This window comes from Heterocephalus glaber, unplaced genomic scaffold, assembly GCF_053883595.1.
Source record: "Heterocephalus glaber isolate CG9 unplaced genomic scaffold, H.glaber_assembly_v1.0 deba00001497, whole genome shotgun sequence".
Lineage (NCBI taxonomy): Eukaryota > Metazoa > Chordata > Mammalia > Rodentia > Bathyergidae > Heterocephalus > Heterocephalus glaber.
Window position 1 is genome coordinate 36,769,119 of NW_028258320.1, and position 22,880 is coordinate 36,791,998.

Genomic DNA, 22,880 nt, shown 5'->3' on the forward strand with positions numbered 1-22,880 from the left:
GTAGGGATGGTGGACCAAAAGCTCTTTACTGTGGGCTAGGAGCAGCAGGAGGGATGGTGGCCAGGAAGCCCCTTCCTCTGGACCAGGATCAGTGGGAGGGCAGCTCAGAAGCCCCTCCCTCTGGGCCGGGAGCAGCGGGACTAGTATTGTGGTCTGGTGGTCTAGTGTCCTCTGTGTCTTTGTGGTGTGGAACCAGGTGGCTGTGCAGAGGAGTGGGGGTGGGGGTCCAGTGGATTGTTGCTGGTGCATGGCCTGATTCTGTGTTTTCCACATGACTCAGGACCTCGGTAGGGTGTGCACAGACCTGCCTGTCTGCAGCGGGCTGATTCAGCGTGTTCCATGGGACTCAGGACCTCTGTAGGGCGTGCGCCCTAGAATATTAAGTATAAAATTTTGGGACATATTTTTCTAACAGTATTTATTTTATGTGGTCCACTACAGTGATACTTTGAGTTTGACTGCCTTTTGCCAAATTAAAGCTGAACAATAAATATTTGTAACACTACATAGATTTCTTATATCCAGCTATTACTTTGAATCTATGTCAGATCACTGAATTTTCTCCTAACCATTCTTTTTTCTTCAATAAAGTGTTTCCTTCTAGTCATCCGGTGGCCTCTTGCATTCTTAAGCATCAAAACAAATTATTCCATTGTTTTTTATTTGTATATGAATAATGGTTTTAGACAATTCTACTACAGGAAAAGGTTCGTCATGTTCTATTAAAGTTTTGTAGTTTGAGTTTCATACTTGGCAACTTGGAAAGAGGTTAACTTTTAAAGATTCTAACATTACTTGATATTTGAAGATAGAAAGATTGTCTAAAACTACCCTCAATTCAACAACTTCTGTGTGATATATTCCCAGATTTTAAGACATTCTGTAGACCCAAGCTATTCATGTTTATATGTTTTGTTTGCTGAACTGGGAGAACACATATTTATTCATTAAAATCACATCCTTCTGAATCAGGTAATACTCCTGGTATAAAAAATCTCAATTAGAATATATCATTTCTAAAATAGCTAACATGGAAAATTAAGTTGAGATGAAAATCTTGAGACTGTGGTTTTTCTCATAAGAGTTGATTCATCCTGCCAAGCTTTTCTCTGATTGTCTTGATTGAACATAAGCCATTAGATGCTTTTGTACACTTCTTTTTTTTTTTTTTTGGTGCCAAGGATCAAACTCAGAACCTTTCACTTGTGAGGCGGGTGCTGGCACCACTGAGCTAAATCTCTGGCCCTGTACACTTCTTTTTTCAACAAATAAGAATCCAGTTTTGATGTAGATTATATAAACATATATACTAGTTAAATATAACTTTGGATATATACAGATAAGAAAGTTCTGTTTAAAAATATATGCTCCTAATTGGAGACAAGAACATTAATTTTGCTCTAGCTGTAATTGCTCTTCCATTGAGAGACTGAGTTTCTTTTCCTTACAAATGTTTTTTTCTTTTCTCTTGCCTTCCTGAGAAAGTGAGACAGGGAAGTGTGTTTGTTTTTGTTTCCTCTACAGCATACAATATTGTTCTCTGAAACTTTCTGTCAATATTTGCATTATGGTGATTAGGATGAGTGCCTGGATTTCTAATTTGACTATTTAGATAGCTGTAGTTTTGTACTTTCCTTAATCTACCCAAGTCATGTCCATGGTGGGAAGAAACATTGAGCCTCACAGTGTTTATTGCTTACTCAGTACTACATGACTGAAGAGTGAAAGCAAAAGTAAGATCTTGGAGCAGGACATTGAGAAAGTGAGATAGAACAACAATCCTGTCTTTTCCTTGCTGAGAGATACAGAAAACTCCCAGATTTATTTATATATATATGCCTGCCATCACTATTCTCTTGCTTGGTGGCTACTCTGTAAAGCAGGTAGGGCAAGGATAGGGTGATTAGGGCTGGCATTTTTGATCTCTAGTTTTCAAGGCTGAATACTTTCTAGCTAGGTCTTATTTTCAGGGAAACAGTATTTTAAGAAGCACTGTCATGGATGAGTTTATGCATTCACTGGTATTTGCTCAAACACGTGTATAAGATCCAGTCTTAAGAGAAAACTATATGTTACAGAGCATAATGTAACAAGATACTTTATGATCCTCAATACTCAGCTATATACCTGGTGTTAAGTAGGTTATCTACAAAATAAGTTGTATATTAATAGTTGCCATTGAGTAAGAGAAATACCTATCTATATCTGCCAAGCACTGTAGATAATTCTTTATGTGTTACCCTGCTTAATTCTTATTGTAGCATGTGAAGTTGGTAGTAGGAACCCCCATTTTGCAGAAGAGGAAATTGAGATTCAGAAAGGGGCTTTTCTAACACTTTAAACATTAATCATATTTGTTATAGTTGTATCAGTGATAGAAGTGGAATTTGGACTTAGTTCATTTGGGGCTTTTTGGTGTGCAGATTGTTTCATTAAAATAGAGTAATTGGAAACTACTTTAATCTTTTGATTCTTCTCACCATTGCAATAAAAGTACTTTTCAAGGTGCCCCCTGTATCCATCTGCTGTAATTGCTCAGGCCAAGTTGCAGGAAATGGAAAGTTGAAGAAAGTGTGATCAGATCCTCATATGTGACCTTTTCTAAGACAAGCTATTTTCTTTCTGTAACTGTTTGCCCCACCAGCTCAGACACTGCACCATGTACCTAAAGACTTTTTTTCTAGAAGACTTTTTGAGTTAGCCAGAGGGTGAGGCGGGTTACTTGATTCTTTTATTTTAAACCATCCCTTAGAATTATATTTGAAATATAAGAAAGCACAACTTGGGCCTTGGAAATTTTGTATTAATTCAAAAATAGGAACTATACAGTGTAGATTCATTTTCTCCTTAATTGCTTTTATAACAGCCCTTTTGAGTAGTAACTGTCAGGCATGGAAATAGGCATAAAATATTGAAAGATAAAATATTTTGTGCTGTTAAATATTTTATTTGCATACTGCACATGTGTGTTATTCTTGTTTTAGAAAAATATATCCCTTAGGATGTTTTCAGATTTAGGAGAATTTCTGTGCTCTGACCCCATCTTCATTCAGTGATGCAGCTGTCAGTCTATTTATGCCAGCTCTCATAGGCTCACTCTTGTAACTTACCTGGCTATTCACAAAGCCAGGGACATTAGCACAAAGCAGTGGCAGCTGGCAGGTGTTTTCCCAGATACCCATGATGCAAAATTTTAACGGGGATGAAAAAGGGAAGAATTTGCTGCTGATTTGCCAAAAGCAAGTTGCATATGTTGCCCCAGGCCAATGATCTTCATGTACATTGATATGCTACTTTGACCATTATTGTTATAACAATGCGTGTTACAGCAAATACCACATGACCACCCCATCGTTTTATCTTAATAGAAGCTTGTTACAGTATAGACATTACTAGAAAATATTTCATCTGAGGACTTGACAAAAACCTTGATCTCCCAGTGATGACTTTTACCATTTAACATGTGGCATCACCTTGGGGGGAGGTGTGTGCTGACATGTTTGCTTTTACTCTGTATCTACTGCTAATTCATTTTCTTGAACCTCATTTGGGGTAGGGGGTAGGGAGTTAGTGTGAGATCTCCTGACTTGTTCCCACCCTCATTTTTATCTGGACCTTTGCTTTCCTTGACCCTTTTTGTCCCTGTTCTGTTTAATATGGACTTGTATTCCCAAGAAGTTCTCCTCAAAGTGGGACAATACCCTGGAAGGGGGCTCCTGGTGAAGTGTGAGAGTTCAAGGGCCACCTACTCAAGATCCCTACAGAGCATAAGGTAAACTTGTACAACTCTGCATTTTCAAGGACTAGCTTTCTGACTATCAGCTACCCAAAGCTCTCTGCTCCTTCCCACAAAGAAGCTTAGATGATATGGTTCTTGTGGCTGCTCTCAGTGGTTGGTCCCTACTCGCTCAATTTGAGGAATTCTTGGAGATCCTTCATTGCCTACTTTTGTTGTAGATACTGTCTTTGAGACTTTGGTTTTGTCATTTAAATTACACTTTTCATAGGGGACAGTGGGTTGGGGAGTTTTTTTAAAAATGCTAATATTACCATTACAGAATTTTCTTGTCTTTCGGAGGATTGCATTTTGAAATCCACTATTCATGTATCTTCTTTGCAAAAATATCTGTTCAGATATTTCTCAGAGAACAAGCAAAAGCAGCAAATAAACATATGAAAAAATGTTCAACATCACTGGTCATTTCAGAGATGCAGATGAAAACAACACTGAGATTCTACCTTACCTCAGAAAGAATGGCTACTATCAAGAAATCAACCAATAACAAATGCTGGCGGGGGTGTGGGAAGAAAGGAACCCTTCTCCATTGTTAGTGGGAATGTGGACTGGTGCAACCACTGTGGAAATCAGTATGGAGATACCTCAAAGAACTAGGGCTAGAGGTCCCATTTGACCCAAAAGAATGAAAAAAATCATACCACAGCAATATATGTGCACCCATGTTTATAGCGGCACAGTTTGTAATAGCTAAAGCTTGGAAACAGCCCAAGTGCCCATCAACTGGAAACTGGATAAAGATGTGGGGTTTTTTTTAATAAAATGGAGTACTATTCGACTATAAAGAATGAGAAACTGGAAGCATTTATAGCTAAACGGATGCATGTTGAGGCCATACTCTTAAGTGAAATAAATAGGACACACGTGTAAAAACCGAATAGTTTCTCAGGTGTGAGAAACTGAAAGTGTAAATAAGGATTAAAATGATTAAAATGAATAATTGATAATTTGAAATAGGAAGAAAGGTCCAAAGGGGTAGGGGAAGTAGGAGGGGAGGGGGAAAGGAAAGAAGGGAAAGAAAAAATTATGAGAAAAGGAAAAAAATGGAAACAAAATATGTAAAGAGGGAAGGGTGGAGGGGGTGAAGGGAGCACAGGGAATGGGGAAAAAATAACCAAAATCAGGTACAGGTACAAGTACCCAATGATAAATGTAAACGTATTGTATACCTAAAATGTACCAATAAAAGAATTTAAGTAAAAAAAAAAGAAAGAAAGAAAAAATGTCTGTTCAAATATTTTGCCCTTTTAAAAAGGAGGCTTCTTTTATTATTTTTTTGTTTTTGGTACCGGGGATCAAACTCGGGTCCTTGTGCTTGCGCAGCAGGCGGTGGAACCACTGAGCTAAATCCCTGGCACAGAGGCTTCTTTTATTGAGACAAGGTCATACCATGTAATCCATATTGGCCTTGAAGTTTCAAACACAAGATCCTCCTGCTTCAACCTCCCAATTTCTGAGGTTACAGATATATGCTTCCACCCCGCCTAGCTTGGTTTGTTTTATTATCGAGATATGTTCTTTATATGTATATATTCAAGCTACAAATCTTTTATCACCTATATAAATATTTATAAATATTTTCTACCAGTTTGTGATTTCTTTAGCTCAACATTACATTTATGTGGTTTCATGAGTTATATTTCACTGATTCTCATATTTCGTTACATTAATATAATCTGTTTATTCTCTTAATGGACATGAGGGTAGTTTAAACTTTTTGCTACTAGAATTGTGCTGCTGTTAACATTTTTGTGTCTTTTGGTGAACATAAATTTTCTATGTATGCAATTCTATTTGAAGTAGAATTGCTAGGTCATAGGGTATGTATATGTTCAGGTTTGGTATAGAGTTTGAGCATCTCTAATCTAAAAATCCGAAATCCAAAATGCTCCAAAATTTGAAACTTCTTAAATGCTGATATTACATCACAAATGGAAAATTCCACACCTGACCTCATGTAATGAGCCACAGTTATAAGAAATATATGAAATTAAAAATATATGAAATATATTAAATTAAAAATATATGAAATTACCTACATGTTATATGGATAAGGTTTATATGAAACATAAATGAATTGCATATTTAGACATGGGTCCCATTCCCAAGATATCTCATGAAAATGAAAATATTCTAAAATCTGAAGAAAAATCCCAAATCTGAAGCCATTTCAGAAAAAGATAATGGCAAGGTAACCTGTGTATTGCTAAACAATTTTCTAAAAACATTATACCAGTGTGTACTGTCACCAACACTATTCATAAATGCCACTTAACTGACATTCTACCAAAATTTTGTATTATCTGTTTCTTTCAGTTGAACCATTCTTGTGGTGTCTCAAGAAAGTTTGAATGTGCATTTCTTTGATGAATAGTTGGATCATCTTTTTAAATGGCCAGCACATAACCTCTTTTGTAATGTAACTCTGCAAGTCTTTTGCCCATTTTTCTATTGGATTGCCTGCCTTTTCTTGTATAGATTTATACCTCGCATAACTTTTAGAGTTTACTTTTTGTCTCTGATATTTTGAAGTGTAATTGTGGAATTGCCTTTATTTAATATGAGAGAACCGATCTGAAACTTCATGTCTTTTTCAGTTCTGAATATTTCTCAGCATTTTTTTTCTTTAAATATTATTTCTCATCCATTTCTTGTCCTTTCCTGGAATTCTTTTTAGATCTGTGTTGGAGCTTTTCAGTCTGCCTACCTTTAAATCAATTCTCCAATCTTCTTTATTGCCTTCTATGTATTTTTTTTTAACCCTTCGCTTCTCTAAGCAACTTCCTGAGTAATTATTACTGTTAACTAGAGTTTATCCTGTCAAGGTTTCTTCTTTAAAAAAAATTTTCATTACTGCTTTTTGAAAATATTAATAACTCTTTAATTTTCAGTACTTTTTAATACTAGGGATTCAATATTCCTAAATGAATCTTTTTCTTATCTGTTTTATTTTCCCTGTTTTTATCTTTTGTTTTCTTAAAATTTAAGTTAATCTTGCATTTATTTTTGACCATTGTCACCCTATTCAGTCAAATTAATTTTAATTTCATTCTGAATAAATTCATGTTTTCATAGTTAATTTTGTTGGTGGTGATTTTTTTCATAGCGAATTTATTTTTATTTGGAATGTCTTTGGCATACTTATTTAACATAGAGGTTCTATTTGTTTGTGCCTTCTTTTTCTCCTCTTTTTATTCTTTCTCTCCTTATCTCTACCTGTTTACTGGTTTTGCAGTTGCCAAAACCTGGTCTCATCATGAGTGGCATTTGGGGATTTCCTGTGTCACTAAGCCATTCTTTGTCCTAGGCTTTGTCCTCTTGATTCCCGGGATCCACTGCTGCTCCCAGGTCCCCTGCCTTCTGAGACCTACTGCTTCCTAAGTCAAGGCTCCTGAAAGTGGGAGGGCAGCCTGTTGTTCTTCACCCTCTGAGTCCCCAGACCCTGGTTTCAAGTGGTAAGTCATCAATTTCCCATTCATTGGGATGTTCTTAGTACCCAATAAACTTCAGAAGTTACCTTTCAGCCACCTGTGCCTATCTTCTGGCCAGAAGAATCAGTCCCTCTTACTGCTCCATGTTCTTCTTCTGTTTCTGGCTCACAGAGTGTGTAGCCCACTTTTGAATCCCTCCACATTTAAAAAAATTTTGATATTTACATTTGATTTATTATTATTTAAGTAGAAGGGGTAAGTCATAGTGTAGGCTTAGTCATTTTGATATGAAATCGGATTATGCATTTTTAATTCTGTTAGCTATTTCCAAATATGAGGAAAGATACTCAGTTTCCCTGAATCCCAGTTTATTTGTAAAACAAGGCTTTTAGGCTGAGTGCAATGGTGCATGTCCATAATCCCAGCTACTTGAGAGGCTGTGGCAGGAGGATTACAAGTTCAAGACCAGCTTGGGCAATTTAGCAATACTCTGTCTCAAAAAATAAAAAATAAAAAAAGGGATGGAGATAGAAAACAAGCATGGTGGTATATGGCTGTAATCCCAGCACTCTGGGAGACTGAGGCAAGAAGATAGCAAGTTCAAAGCCAATCTGGGTGACTTAGTGAGACCCTGTTTCCAAATGAAAAAAGAAAGACTGGGGGTGTAACTCAGTGATAAGAGTGCCTCAAGTTCAATACTCCATACAGGAGGGAAAAACTAAAAACAAATCTATTGCACCAAAATCCTTAACATCCATTTTAATTCTAAATTTTATAGTTTCCATAACCTACAACCTATGACTGTATCTGTGTTAACTCAGCTAATTTATAGAGTATGGGACTTGGAACTCCTCTTTCCTGCTTTCTGACATCCAAGCTGGTTTTCTTGTAAACATGGCAGAGGATGAGGAAATCTAATCCATGGCATGCTATACCCACCCAATATTCCTGTAGCTAGAAAGTTGAGGACTTCTCTAAGTTTTATTCTAGGCAGTGCTAGCTCTTATGCCACTTTCCCAGAATTCCAAACAGGCCAGAAAACATTTTGAAACCAGAACCCTTCTAACACAAAAGTTGATTCTTATACAAATAGCAAAGATCAGAAATTTAGAAAAAAGTCATTCAGTATGGTTATAATCTCAAAACAGGGAGCAATCATCAGTATAAGCAATATGCCTGGTGTAGAACTGAAGAGAGGACTGGTTCTTAGATCATAAAGACAATTATGATTACCACATCATCAAGCAAGAAGAGGCTGGTTAAAAAGATAACTGTTGCTTTTTGTTTAATAACAGCACAAACTAAAGAAGTGAGTTTTAAAAGTTACAAAACCTGAAACTTTCAGGGAACTGATGACTTTAAAATCTAATTAAAGAAATCCAAGCTCATGTTATAACATGCTAAGAGCCAGTCTATGGAATTGCTTGAAATACAAGTTCTTGAACAATAGGAAGGTTGTGTTGTGTTTACAAACAAAACAAAGTTTTGTGACATCTGCAAATAACTAGCTGGGTGACTTTCCTTCTTTGTAGCTCAGTATTTTATTCTCATCTGGAGCAAGGAACAAAACATCTCATCATGAGGTCTGGAGGTTTTTCCCCCTTTTGAATTCTAGCCTTTGTATTTAAACACTAGAAATCCTGGTTGACTGAATTAGTTCAATTTCAAATCCCAAAAGTAAAAATAAAAGCATATTAGTATAAACTGATTTAAGTTTTAAAGATTATCAAGATTATCAAGAATGGGTGACTAGGAATTTAAAGGAACAGCTCAAAAGGTCAGGCCCCGCTATGAATTATAAGACCCTATGCCAACCTCTACTGCAGCCCTGGCTCCCATCTGGGACCTGTGTTGGTGCAGCTGATATTTGGGTTGATCTGGTAAGAAGTGTCTGATGGGACATATCTTGTCTCTAGAACTTGGCCTCCACCTTGCTCAGGCAGTGCATTGTTATTCCTTTTGGCTGATCTTAGGCTAAAATATTCCTGCTTATGATAGAAATCACTTCCTAAAGCAGAAGAACACAGGCTGTCTACCAGAATCTCCAGTATCTTGTGCACACTACTTTTTCTGTAGTTGAGATAAACTGCTAATATTTTCTATTTGAGGCCAAATATTAAAGGAAAATAGCAAAAGTGTGGGGTTTATAATAACTCATCTGAGGGAAAGGGGCTGAGGCATCTGTGACCTGAATCAAAATCCAGTGGGGCCTTGTCTATCTGTTATTTGCTGGCTATGAAAGCTTATGTCTCTTTTGTCCCTCTGTTTTTTTCCATCCTGCCTTGGGATGTGTCATAGTCAAGGACAAAGCTGGTACTGGAAGAGTGCAGGGGTTAAGCTCAGCAGATTAGGGGCAGGTTGTGGTGCTTTGGATCAGGGTCTTAGATCCTTTTTGGGGGTGCAACAAATCAACTTTTGAACCAAGATGAGCTTTCCACATGCATAAGGGCCAAGCATGCTATAGAGGTTCAGTAAAATGTGCTGAATGAATTGCATGAGGTAAAGGTCTGAGCCCGTTAAGGGATTACTCTTGGTTGTGTCTTCTCCCTTTTCTCCCCTGGTGGGCTTAGGCAGACAGGACTCCTGAGGCTTACACTCACCTCTGAGAATGCCTGGACCAGCTGAGCTCATGGTGATAGCACATGCTACTTAGAACATCTTGCTCCTTTGCTCACTTGTTCCCTTTTCTGTCTTATTACAGTTGCCCGATCCAGAGAAACCAGGGTGTGTGCCTTGAGGGGAAGGGACTATGGAGCTCCCTTACTGTCAAGGCCTAAGCCTGTCATGTGTCCAGCCCAGCTCACTAGGTATGCACAGGAATTAGGGACAAAGTCTTAAAACGTGCGTTTGCCTGTCTTTGTTCTTTGTGCTTTTGTTTTCATTTCTTTTAAGAGCCTAAGGTGGGAAGGGGTCCAGGGCAAAGAAAGGGGCAGAGGGAGACATTTGAAATCCTGAGTCACCATCATCCTTCCTTCTCTGTATAAATCTCTACTTCTTTTTAAAATGATGTACATTATTCATGCAAATCTGTCTGGGAGAAAGACTGGTCAGAGCTGGAACATTACCCATTGGATGCCAACTTTCCATTCCATTCATCTCAGTCACCCTGACAAGCAAGAGAAATAGCAAGAGGTACTTGCTGTGTGATTCCTGTGCACTGGACTCTAAAATGGGTCCTTGCTGGTTTTCATGGTAAGCCAGGGGCTAGATACTGCTATCTTTTCCACTTATGGATGAGGAAAATGAACCTTGTCCAAAGTCAAGAAGTGTTAGATCTACAAGACAAATTCCAGCACACTGACTCTGGAGCAGGTGTTCTCATCCATTATATTTGTTTCCCTCCTCCCCACATAGATACTGAACAACAGCTAACAATATGCTTCCTGCTGCCAACCCATGAGTATGTGAAAAGCATTTGCTTCTGAGCGGGGAGGGGGTTCCTCTACTTTGAAGAGTGCCACTCTTTCTGCAGGGCTAATGTTTAGGATTCACCATCACACTTCCTTTTTTCTTCAAGCTTTGTCCTGTGCATCAAGTGGCATACCCAACTGTCAGTCATTTCCTCAGAATGAACAAATACATTAGATGTGTTCCTGAGTGGATCGATTATCCTTTTATGCTTCTGCCTAAGGAGAGTTGCCATTTGGGTTTAATCACTATTTGTCTTAATAGAAATGCCTTTGGTCTGATTTGTCAATCATTCCTAAAACATTTACTGACTAGTGTAAATAGTAGCCTTTTGTGGCATTTATATACTATCTTGGAAATGATATTGACACAATAATTATTTTTATCTGTAAAGTTTTGCAAAATAGCTAAAGAACCTACATGTGGTAGAACAACCAAAAACCACAGAAAATAATATGTTTCAATTTTTAGTGAAATAAAGCTTTGCTGGCCTAAAAACGAGTTTCATTCCAAGAAGATGAACAGGTCAGCCAAGGGAAAAGAGTACCATATATCTTTTCCATAATCTAATTGTTAAGGATGGACACAGAGAAGCCCAGTACTAACCAGAACTATAATAAACTTTTAGCTGATTTTTAAAAAAGTCTCAAGAATATATTTAAAGAAATCTTTTAAGGAATAATATCTTTATATGCCAAGCACATGTATCTTTAGCATATAAAAATGACTTCATTTGTCACACAGAATTGACTTTTAAAAGTGCTTGAAGTTTGCTGAGCTGGAAAGGGGAAATTCAAATTTTATTCACTTCTTCCTTCTTACCTTTTAAATATTTATGGATGTGAATTAAAGCTGATTCATTCCCGGAAGCTTGATCCAAGATAATGATACAATAGTACAAGTTACAACAACGTCAAAGGTCACAGGAAAGTAACATCATAAAAAAATGAAATTGGTACAGTTGTTCGCAAGTTAAATAGTAAAAGAATTATTGTTTCTGAGATAGTAGTTAGTTTCTAATATCTATTCTATAATGACTTTTTTCACCAAGAGCCAGAAGATCCATTGTTCCCTCAGCAGTAACCCCCATGTATGTTTTAGCATCTGGTGCCCAGAATTTAGGCTTCATCCTTCAGGCCTTTATTGAGGATTCCATGGTAGGTACTGGAGAAATAAAAGATGGTCCCCATCTCTGGAAACCCATGGTTTTCCAGGGGAGACAGACCCTCCAGAAGATAACTGTAGTACACTGTGAAAGTGTTATAATAGGGTCATTTAGATATCGGCTCTTCTAGCAGTAGTCAGAGAATGCTTTCTCCATAAACTAACTACTGAGCAGAGCCCTGAAGACCAAGTGCTGCTCACAAGTAAGAAGGGCTCCTGGTGCTGAGTTGCAGCATGGTAAAGACGTAGGTCCAGGGAACAGCAAAAATGTTTCCATTGATTGTGTGATTATAAAACCATAATGCCATCTCTGGACAATAATAATTATAGTATATTATTAGTTTTCTTCATAAGTATAAAAACAGGGCCCTTGTATTTGGACAGATCTAACTTCAGATTCTGACTCTAGCATGTACCAGCTGTGTATTCTTGAGGCTATTACTGTATTTTGAACCACAATTTCCTTATAAAATTAGCATAACATTTCTTTTGTATGGTTTTCCATGGGTAACAAGAGATAGCATATGTAAAAACTTACAACAAGTAGAATTGACAGATTTGGCAAGTACAAATTCAGGATACCCAGTTAAATTTAAATTTGTGGTCTTTTTTTTTTTTTTTTTTCTTTTATTGGTACATTTTAGGTATACAATTCGTTTACATTTATCATTGGGTGTTTGTACCTGTACATGATATATCTTAGTTCTTTTTTTTTTCCTCCATTACCTGTGCACGCTTCACCCCCTCCGCCCTTCCCTATTTACATAGATTTCATTTCCATTTTTTTGTCTTTTCTCACAGTTTTTCCTTTCCCTCTTTTCCTTTCCCCTTTCCCTCCCTTCACTCTTTTGTCTTTGGACCTTTTTTCCTATTTCAAAATATCAATTATTCATTTTAATCATTTTAACCCTTGTTTACACTATCAGTTTCTCACACTAGTGAAACTATTTGGTATTTACACATGTGTGTCCTTTTTATTTCACTTAAGAGTATGGCCTCAATATGCATCCATTTAGCTATAAATGACTCTAGTTTTTCATTCTTTATGGCTGAGTAGTACTCCATTTTATTAAAAAACCCACATTTTCTTTATCCAATTTCCAGTTGGGAAATGGGCACTTGGGCTGCTTCCCAGCTTTAGCTATTACAAACTGTGCTGCTATGAACATGGGTGCACCTATATCACTGTGGTATGATTCTTTAATTCTTTTGGGAAGATACTCAGCAGGGGAATAGCTGGGTCAAATGGGACCTCTAGTCCTAGTTCTTTGAGGTATCTCCATACTGACTTCCACAGTGGCTGCACCAGTCTGCACTCCCATCAGCAATGGAGAAGGATTCCTTTCTCCCCACAACCCTGCCAGCATTTGTTATTTGTTGATTTCTTCATAGCAGCCATTCTCTCTGGGGTGAGGTGGAATCTCAGTGTTGTTTTCATCTGCATCTCTCGAATGACCAGTGATGTTGAACATTTTTTCATATATTTGTTTGCTGCTTTTACTTCCTTGTCTGAGAAATGTCTGTTCATTTCAGATGCCCATTTTTGAACTGGGTCTTTGAATCTGGAGGGTCTAATTTTTTTCAATTCTTTATATATTCTAGATAGTAGTCCTTTGTCTGAGGTACAGCTACTAAAATTTTTTTCCCATATTGTAGGTTGTCTGTTAGCTCTGTTGGTGGTTTCTTTTGCAGTGCAGAAGCTTTTTAATAAGATGATATCCCAGTTGTTGATTCTTTCTGCTAGTTCCCATGCTGCTGAGGTTTTGTTCATAAAGTCTTTTCCTATGCCAATGTCTTCAAGAGTTCTACCTAACTTATCTTCCAGCAAGTTTAGTGTTTCTGTCTTAATATTTATATCTTTAATCCACTTCCAGCTTAGTTTAGTGCATGGTGATAGGTATGGGTCTAGCTTTAATCTTTGGCAGGTTGAAATCCAGTTTTTCCAACACCATTTATTAAATAGGCTATCTTTCCTCCAATGATGGTGGTTGGCTCCTTTGTCAAAGATGAGGTGGCTGAGCATGTCTGGAGTTGTTTCTGCATCTTCTAATCTATTCCACTGATCCTCAGGTCTGTTCCTTTGCCAGTACCATGCTGATTTTATCACAGTAGCTTTGTAGTATAGTTTCAAGTTAGGGATTGTGATACCCCCAGCCATGTCTCTGTTGCCTAGAATTGCTTTAGCTATTCTAGGTCTCTTATAGTTCCAAATGAATTTTTGGATTGTTTTCTCTAGTTCTGTGAAGTATATTGTTGGAATTTCAATTGGCATTGCATTGAATCTATATAGTAGTTTTGGAAGTATGGCCATTTTCACTATATTGGATCTTCCTACCCAGGACCAAGGGATGTCTTTCCATTTTCTTGTATCCTCTTTGATCTCTTTTTTCAGAGTGCTGTAGTTTTCAGTGTAGAGGTCTTTTGCTTCCTTTGTTAGACTGATTCCTAGATATTTCTTTTTTTTGGATGCTATTGTAAAAGGAATTGTTTCCCTAATTTCTCTCTCAGTGAGTCTGTTATTTGTGTACAAGAAGGCTATTGTTTTTTGAGTGTTCACCTTGTATTCAGCTACTCTACTGAATCTGTCAATTAAGTCTAGAAGTCTTTTGGCAGAGTTTTTTGGGTCTTCTATGTAAAGTATCATATTGTCAGCAAATAATGACAGTTTAACTTCTTTTCCTATCTTTATTCCTTTCATTTCTTTCTCTTTTCTAATTTCTGTGGCTAATGCTTCCAGAAGTATATTGAACAGGAGTGGTGATAGTGGGCATCCTTGTCTTGTTCCTGATTTTAGCCTGAAAGTTTTCAGTTCTTGACCATTTAGTATGATGTTGGCTGTTGATTTTTCATAGATAACCTTAATCAGGTTAAGATAAAGACCTTCTATTCCAATTTTCTGTAGTGTTTTTATCATGAATGGGTGCTGGATTTTGTTGAATGTTTTTTCTGCATCTATTGAGATGATCATGTGGTTTTGTCCTTGACTCTGTTAATATGGTGTATTACATTTATTGATTTATGAATGTTGAACCATCCTTGCATCCCTGGGATAAATCTGACTTGGTCAGGGTGTATAATCTTCTTGATGACCCTCTGTATTCTGTTTGCCAATATCTTGTTGAGGATTTTTGCATCTATGTTCATTAGAGAGATTGGTCTGTAGTTCTCTTTTTGGGTTGGGTCTTTCCCTGGTTTTGGAATCAAAGTAACACTTGCTTCCAGGAATGAATTTGGAAGTATTGCTTCCCTTTCAATTTCCTTGATGAGTTTAAAGAGTAATGGCATTAGTTCTTCTTTAAATGTCTTGTAAAATTCAGCAGTGAAGCCATCTGGACCTGGGATTTTCTTTGTTGGTAAATATTTTATTACATTTTCAATTTCACTCATTGTAATTGGGGTGTTTAAAATTTCTATATCTTCTTCATTTAACTTTGGCGATTTGTACGTATCTAGGAATCTGTCCATTTCTTCTGTGTTTTCCACTTTACTGGAGTAGAGCTTCTCGAAGTAGGTATTGATGATCCTCTGGATTTCTGTTGGATCTGTTGTGACTTCACCTTTTTCATTCTTAATTGCATGTATTTGTGCCTTTTCTTTCCTTTTTTGATAAGGTTGGCTAAAGGTTTATCGATTTTATTTATTCTTTCAAAAAACCAACTCTTTGATTCATTGATTTTTTTGTATTGTTCTCTTAGTCTCCATTGCATTGATTTCTGCCCTAATCTTTATAATTTCCTCTCTTCTATGAGCTTTGGATTCATTATGCTCTTCTTTTTCTAGGAGCTTGAGGTTCTGCATTAGGTTATTTATCTGAGTTCTCTCTGTTTTCCTAATATGGGCATTCACTGCTATGAATTTCCCATGTAGAACTGTTTTCATTGTGTTCCATAGATCCCTGTATGTTGTACTGGCATTTTCATTTACTTGTAGAAACTGTTTAATTTCTTCTTTAATTACTTCTGTGACCCATTGGTTGTTCAAGAGGGTGTTATTCAGTTTCCATTTGTTTGGTGGGGTTTTGCGGTTTCTTATGTTATTGATCTCCAATTTTATTGCACTATGGTCTGATAATATACAGGGGATAACTTCAGTTCTTTTACATTTACTTAGATATGTCCTATGAGCTAGCATGTGGTCCATTCTGGAGAATAACCCGTGTGCAGCCGAAAAGAATGTGTATTCTGATTTTGTGGGGTGGAACACTCTGTAAACATCTATTAAGTCCATTTGTTCAATAGCTTGGGTCAGTTCTAGAATTTCCTTGTTTTTGTTAACTTTTTGTCTAGATGATCTGTCTATTTGTGATAGTGGGGTATTGCAGTCCCCCACTACAATTGTGTTAGTGTTTATTTGGTTTTTCATGTCTATTAATATTTGTTTTGTATAGTTGGGGGCATTTGTATTTAGTGTATATATATTTAGGATTGTCATCTCTTCCTCTTGGATTGTTCCCTTCACAAGGATGTAGTGACCATCTTTGTCTCTCTTAATTAGTTTTGGTTTGAAATCTACTTTGTCTGCAAATAAGATTGCTACCCCTGCTTTCTTCTGGGTTCCTGTGGCATGGAGAACTGTTTTCCATCCTTTTACTTTCAGTCTATGAGTTTCTTTTTGATTTAGGTGTGTTTCTTGTATACAGCATATTGTTGCATTTTCCTTTTTAATCCATTCTGCCAGTCTATTTCTTTTGATTGGTGAATTGAGGCCATTAACATTGATGGTTATAATTGATAGATATCGATTTATACTTGTCATGATGTTTTACTTTTGTTGGCTCTTTTTTTTCTTATTTTCCCCCCTTTCCCTTTAGTGTCTTACCTTGCCTAGTGGCTTCTTTCTGTTGGGCCTCATGGAGTTGTGACCTTCATTGCTTTTTTCTAGGATATTGTTTAGAATTGCTTGTAGTGCTGCTTTGGTGTTCATGAAATTTCTCAGGTGTTCTTTGTCGTGGAAGTATCTAATTTCCCCATCGATTTTGAAAGATGATTTTGCAGGATACAACAGTCTAGGTTGGAAGTTATTTTCTTTTGGGCCTTGAAATACTTCACTCCAGGCTGTCCTTGATTTGAGGGTTTGTGTTGAGAAGTCTGCTGTGATTCTGATGGGCTTTCCTTTGTAGGTGATTTGTTTCTTTTCTCTAAGTGCTTGTAGGATTTTGTTTTTCTGTTGGGTTTCTGGGATCTTGACTATTATATGTCTAGATGTAGATATTTTTGATCATGGCTAGTTGGAGTTCTATATGCCTCGCTTATCTGTATGTCCAATTCTCTACCTCTGTCTGGGAAGTTTTCCACTATTGCTTCTGTGAACAGTTTTTTTTATGTCAATTGTGCTTTCTCTTGTTTTTTCATGGACTCCTATCAGTCTTATGTTATTCTTCTTTGCATTGTCTCGCAGTTGTTGGATTGATTTCTCATGGTCCCTTACTATTTTTAAGAAATCTCTATTTTCATGGTCTCTAACCATGATCCTGTCTTCTATATCTGATATTCTTTCTTCAGATTCCCTTAATCTGCTGTGGATACTTTCAATGGAGTTTTTGATCTCCTGAATATCTGTTTGAATCTGTTTCATGGATTCCATTTCTTTCTTATGTTGGGTGATCATGGTTTCCATTTCTTTCTTATGCTGGGTATTCATGGCTTCCAGCATGTTTCTGAGCTCATCTATTTTTTTTATCTGTTTCTGTTCTAGATCCTCTAATCATGTCTTTCACTCTGCTCACCATCTCTGCGGATATCTGGGAGATTATTTCTGCTTTGAATGTTTCTAGAGCCTCATTCATCTGTTTTGTTTTTTCATGGACTCCTATCAGTCTTATGTTATTCTTCTTTGCATTGTCTCGCAGTTGTTGGATTGATTTCTCATGGTCCCTTACTATTTTTAAGAAATCTCTATTTTCATGGTCTCTAACCATGATCCTGTCTTCTATATCTGATATTCTTTCTTCAGATTCCCTTAATCTGCTGTGGATACTTTCAATGGAGTTTTTGATCTCCTGAATATCTGTTTGAATCTGTTTCATGGATTCCATTTCTTTCTTATGTTGGGTGATCATGGTTTCCATTTCTTTCTTATGCTGGGTATTCATGGCTTCCAGCATGTTTCTGAGCTCATCTATTTTTTTTATCTGTTTCTGTTCTAGATCCTCTAATCATGTCTTTCACTCTGCTCACCATCTCTGCGGATATCTGGGAGATTATTTCTGCTTTGAATGTTTCTAGAGCCTCATTCATCTGTTTTGTTATTTCCTGTGCTATCAGTTCAAGGTGTCCAGGTGGTTGATTATCAGACTTTTGCACCTCATTTCCCCCAGAAATTGCTTTTTGTGGGGTGGAAGTCTGGTTTTGTGACTTGCTTAAATGCCTTCTCATTTTTATTTTTGGTACTGTCCCTGGTTTAGTTCCTGGGTTGATATTATGAAGTTGTTTATTGTAAGTATCTTTGTTGATCTATTTAAAACCCTTATGGAATGATTGCTTCTCAGAGGTGTCTACTGGATATAGCTGTTCTTTAGGTTTTGAGTCTATAATGACTCTGAGGCTATCTCATTTTCATTATACCAGGAAGAAAAACTGTTTAGATCAATCACGACACCTTAGCCCAAGTCATACCATCAGCAACCCCATAGCATTAAATACCTCTTAAAAAATGACAATTTGTAGTAGTTATTAATCTATCATCTTTAGCTGTGTGACTTAAATCAAGATTGAGGACCAACCCAACATATAGTGAATAAACTCTTTGTATTACAACTTTACCCTTTGGGATGGGGAGTTAGAAGGGGTTGGGGATGGAGGGATAGATGGAAAGCAGGATAGCGGAAGATTAGCAGTGTGGTCAGAGAACACAGGTGAGAAGGAAAAAGAGAATAATAGGAAAATAAAGAAGAACTCTGACTGAGGACCAAAACAAGGACAAAAAGCAAAGATGAACAATGTGGGAGAGCAAGAGAGTGAGTGTAAGAGAGAAAGGAAAGAGAAAAGAAAAAAAGAAAAAAGGAGAGAAAACCAAATATTTGCAAAGAGTAGGGAAAAAATAAAAATAAGAGGAGCAAAACAAAAGAAAAGAGAAAAAACCCAAAATGATAAAACTAATTTTGGGAATAAAAAATAACCATGAAGATGAAGGGCCTCTTTCAGGGTATGTCTCTGCTGTCACAATAGACAACGTGGGTTGCAGTGTGCAGATATAAGTCAATGAGTCTCAGCAAGCTAGTCGCAGACCCATGAGATTCAGGCAGATTTCTGGCTGCAAGTCCCAAGTTGAGCTCCCTGTCCTCCTGTAGGTTTGAACTCTGCAGAGTTGTATTGCAGGTTCCAGCTGCCCTTCCCCTGTAGATAGTCCCGGTCCTGATGGGAGGTGAAGATGACTCCAACTTACCCAGTACAGTGGTCTGGTGGTCCGGTGTCCTCTGCGCCTTTGTAGTGTGGAACCAGGTGGTGTACAGAGGAGCGGGGCGGGGCGGGGCGATTCGGCGCATTCCGCGCGACTGGCGACGTTGCTACTGTGTCCACAGACATGCCTGTCTCTGTGGGTTTTTGAAAAGTGTTAAAACTGTCCCAAATATATCACAGAACGTATACTGAATACTCATTTGTTGTTTATCTGAAGCTCAAACTTAACTGTGCATCCTATCTTATTTTATCTAATAAACAATCTATAACAGTAAGTTGTTGGTATGATCAGTGTTTTTAATGCTAGGGAAGCTCTAATTTAGACAAGAGTTTTGAAAAAAAGAATAGACTGCATAGTATGCATCATACATACATGGTATGGGGGATTGTGGGAAAGGTGAAAGGATAAGTTAATGTTAGGAATCCAGAAGCTTCCCCAAGATTGATAAACACGTTCTTTTAAATAGAATTTTCTTCCAGTTGCTTAACACTGACAATAGCAAAAAATCAACACGTTTATAAGCGTCATTTTTATTTTTATTTATTAATTTTTTTTGGCACCGGGGATCGAACTCAAGTCTTTGCGCTTGCGCAGCAGGTGGTGAAACCACTGAGCTAAATCCCTGGCCCTAAGAGTTATTTTTAAAAGGCTGTGTTAATAGAATCTGAGTTTTGACACTTTACATCATTGAACTTTTCAGCACTCTAATAGTATACTTGTTGACCTTTTTCCAGAATTTTGGGTCCTTAAGAAGTCAGACTACATCTGTTCTCCTCTCTCTCCTTATTCCTCCCCCATATCTCAGGTTCCTTGGCTAATGGGTGAATGCTGCGTGTTGGACCAGCTAAAATGTCGCTGAGTCTAGAACTTTAGCCTGGAACTGTGGAGAGGGATTCATAAAAGGATAAATCCCCTTCTTTCAAAAACTGTAGAATCCTGTTTAAAAAGTCTAAAAAAGATGAAAAATAACTGTTAAATTGAGTCACTTCCTGAAATACATGTTCTATAAACAATCAGTTTCACTACTACATCCCAGTACCTAGAAGAATACCTGGCAAATGGTAGGGGCCCGGTAAACATTCGGTGAATGAATTAATCAGTATATAGGCAGGACTCACCAAAGGAAGTTCAATGAAGTAGCTTAGTCAAAATGGGCTCAGAAGATCTGGCTGAGCAGAAAATCGCCATTGTCATCCTCAACATCATCATTGTAGCTGCCATTTATTGTGAACCAGGAAGTGCACAGTACTTTATATTAAGTCTACTCAGATGTTCCCAAAAGCCCTTAAAAGTGTAGGTCTATCTGGCCCCAAATCCCATTTTTCTTTTGCAAAGCGGCTTGAAGTTCATCTCAGGAAGACTTCTTCAGACTAGCCTATTAAAAAAGTATTCCTTCCATTTACTCTTTGTCTTGGCCCATGATCTTTCATCATATAGAAACTAAACATGAATTTACTAAATACTGTATTTCTTGTCTGGCTCTCTATAGTCCATAAGGACAAAGATTGTCTTACGATTGCTGTGTTTCCAACACCCATCAGCCAGCTTGTTCCCTGACACTCAGTAGGCATCCAGTTGATATTTATCAAACAAATGCTTTTATTTTTCAGCCCTGTCTGAATAGAATCACTAAACACTACCATCAAGGCCTCTCCCCAGGGTCACCAGGTCCAAATATCCAGCAGTGAAGCCCTGGCATCTCTTTTCCCTTCTTGTAAAACTCTGTATGCAAATCTAATGCACAGCTGAAGATGAGAACTCCAACCAGCACATGATGCTGTGATAAAACTGTAAGGACTCATGTAAAAATCTGGTGGATATATTTTTATTTCCTGCAACCTTTCAAATACCTCCATAGAAGTTTCACTAAGAAATACTTTGGGGATGACCTTGTCCTCAGTATAAGTTTATTTTGTACCTAACCATTCTCATCCTGTTCTCTCCAACTTTAAATGGAAGAACACACCAGTGTCAGCAGCAAGCACATTTGAATTTAAATTTATTTTCATGGACCCTAAACATATGAAGAAAGGCTCAGCCTCATTCAAAGTAGGAGATGGAAATTATAACTATACTGAGATATCCCTCCTCATCTGTCAGATGACAAAGATGCAAAAGTTTGATGAAATATTTTATTGACAAGACCACAGGGAGACTAACACATTACCGGTGAGAATACAAACTAGCCCAATGGAGAGGAATTTATCAATTACTGGCAATATCATATATACATACATAAACCCTTTGTCCCACCAATCCCTCTTCTAGAAATCTATCCAAAAATACAATAGCAAAAATATTCTCACATATAAATACACTGGCAATAATATAATGATATACAATCAAGACTGATTAATCAATGGCAGTGGGGATTGAACCCAAGGCCTGGCACGTGCTAAGCAAGCACTCTACCACTGAGCTATATCCCCAGCCCTTTTTATTTTTTTATTTTCTAGAAAGGGTCAGTCTAAGTCACCCAGACTGGCCTTGAACTTGCAGTCCTCCTACCTCAGCCACGCCATAGCTCAGGGTATAAGTATGTGCCATGGTGCTTAGCTACACAGAAAATTTTAATGGAAGTTTTTGTTCATTTATTTTTTTATTAGTACATCTTTGCAGTAGATAATGTTTACATTCCTTATTTGGAGTTGATACATGTGCATAACGCATCTTAATTCCTTTTTTATATTAGAAAAGGGAAAAAAACCTCACAAATGTCAGTCTGTAAGGGATTGGTTGAGAAAGTTGCAGTATAAACATATGATGGTCTTTGCTTCTACTAAAAGGAAATAAGGAAGCCCTCTGTGCTGGTATGAAGTAATCTCTAGGGTATTTTTCAAGTGAAAAAAACGTGATGTAGGAGGGTGTTCATGGTATGCCACCTTTATGTAAAAAATACCAGAGGAAAATATGAATAAATTTAAACATTTGTCTATTTTTCTCTAAATAATAGGAAGATAAACAAAAAATTATGAGGGAGCAAAAGGGAAGGAAACTGTACTTTTCTAAATACACTACATTTAAAATCCTGTGACTAGGTTAATGTTTTACATAATTAAAAGACAAAAGTGATAAAGAAAAGAAAAAACCTTAAATTAAAAAACAAGCATGAACAAAAGAACCAGGCTATGTCTTAAGTTGCTATATTTATACTAAATAGAATTATTTTACATTAATTTAAAGCACTATATTTTAGGACATATCCTAGTGACAAAAGAATTAAAAACATTATATTAATTAGTTTGTTGGTTATATAAATATATATTTTTGGTACTATTTGTATAAACTGTCATGTTGTTAGGAACCATTTTAGCATGAGAGAAAAAAACATGTAACTCTAAATAAAAGGTAATTAGTTAAAATCTTTGTAATCTTAAAACTTGAACTGAAAATATGTATGAACTTGTTATATATTTTTTTCTCTGTAAAAAAATACATATTTTATACCTCTGTCCATTGAAAAGGCCTACGAACAATGATAGCTCAGTAGTAATTAACAAATGATAGTCTCAAATACCATTCCTACTAGGGCATTCCTAATAGCTGATTCCTAGTGTCGGGCAAAGATGTATAAGATGAGTCTAGTATATCTTATGCTTAGAGCAAGAAAAAGCCCAAAGACTAATAGGGTCATATTCAAAGGACTAAAACTAACCTACAGGGATTTCTAAGTGGCATGGTGA

General features: G+C 37.0%; 1 protein-coding gene across 5 annotated transcripts in view; it reads left to right on the forward strand.

Annotated features, from left to right (window-relative positions):
- Minpp1 (multiple inositol-polyphosphate phosphatase 1) overlaps positions 1–22,342 on the forward strand; it is a 74,826-nt gene extending 52,484 nt beyond the window's left edge. The window contains exons 7-8 of one of the 5 annotated variants that reach the window (XR_015440355.1): positions 7,104–7,251; positions 9,929–22,342. Coding sequence is in view for 4 of the 5 variants with exons in the window: in XM_021239138.2 (XP_021094797.1) it covers positions 6,113–6,163 (51 nt within the window). In the remaining variant the exon portion in view is untranslated. Of the gene's footprint in view, positions 1–6,112; positions 6,624–7,103; positions 7,430–9,928 lie in introns of those variants that run through there. The other 4 variants (XM_087184863.1, XM_021239138.2, XM_087184864.1 and 1 more) reach the window with 4 other exon arrangements.
- Positions 22,343–22,880: the final 538 nt, after the last annotated feature.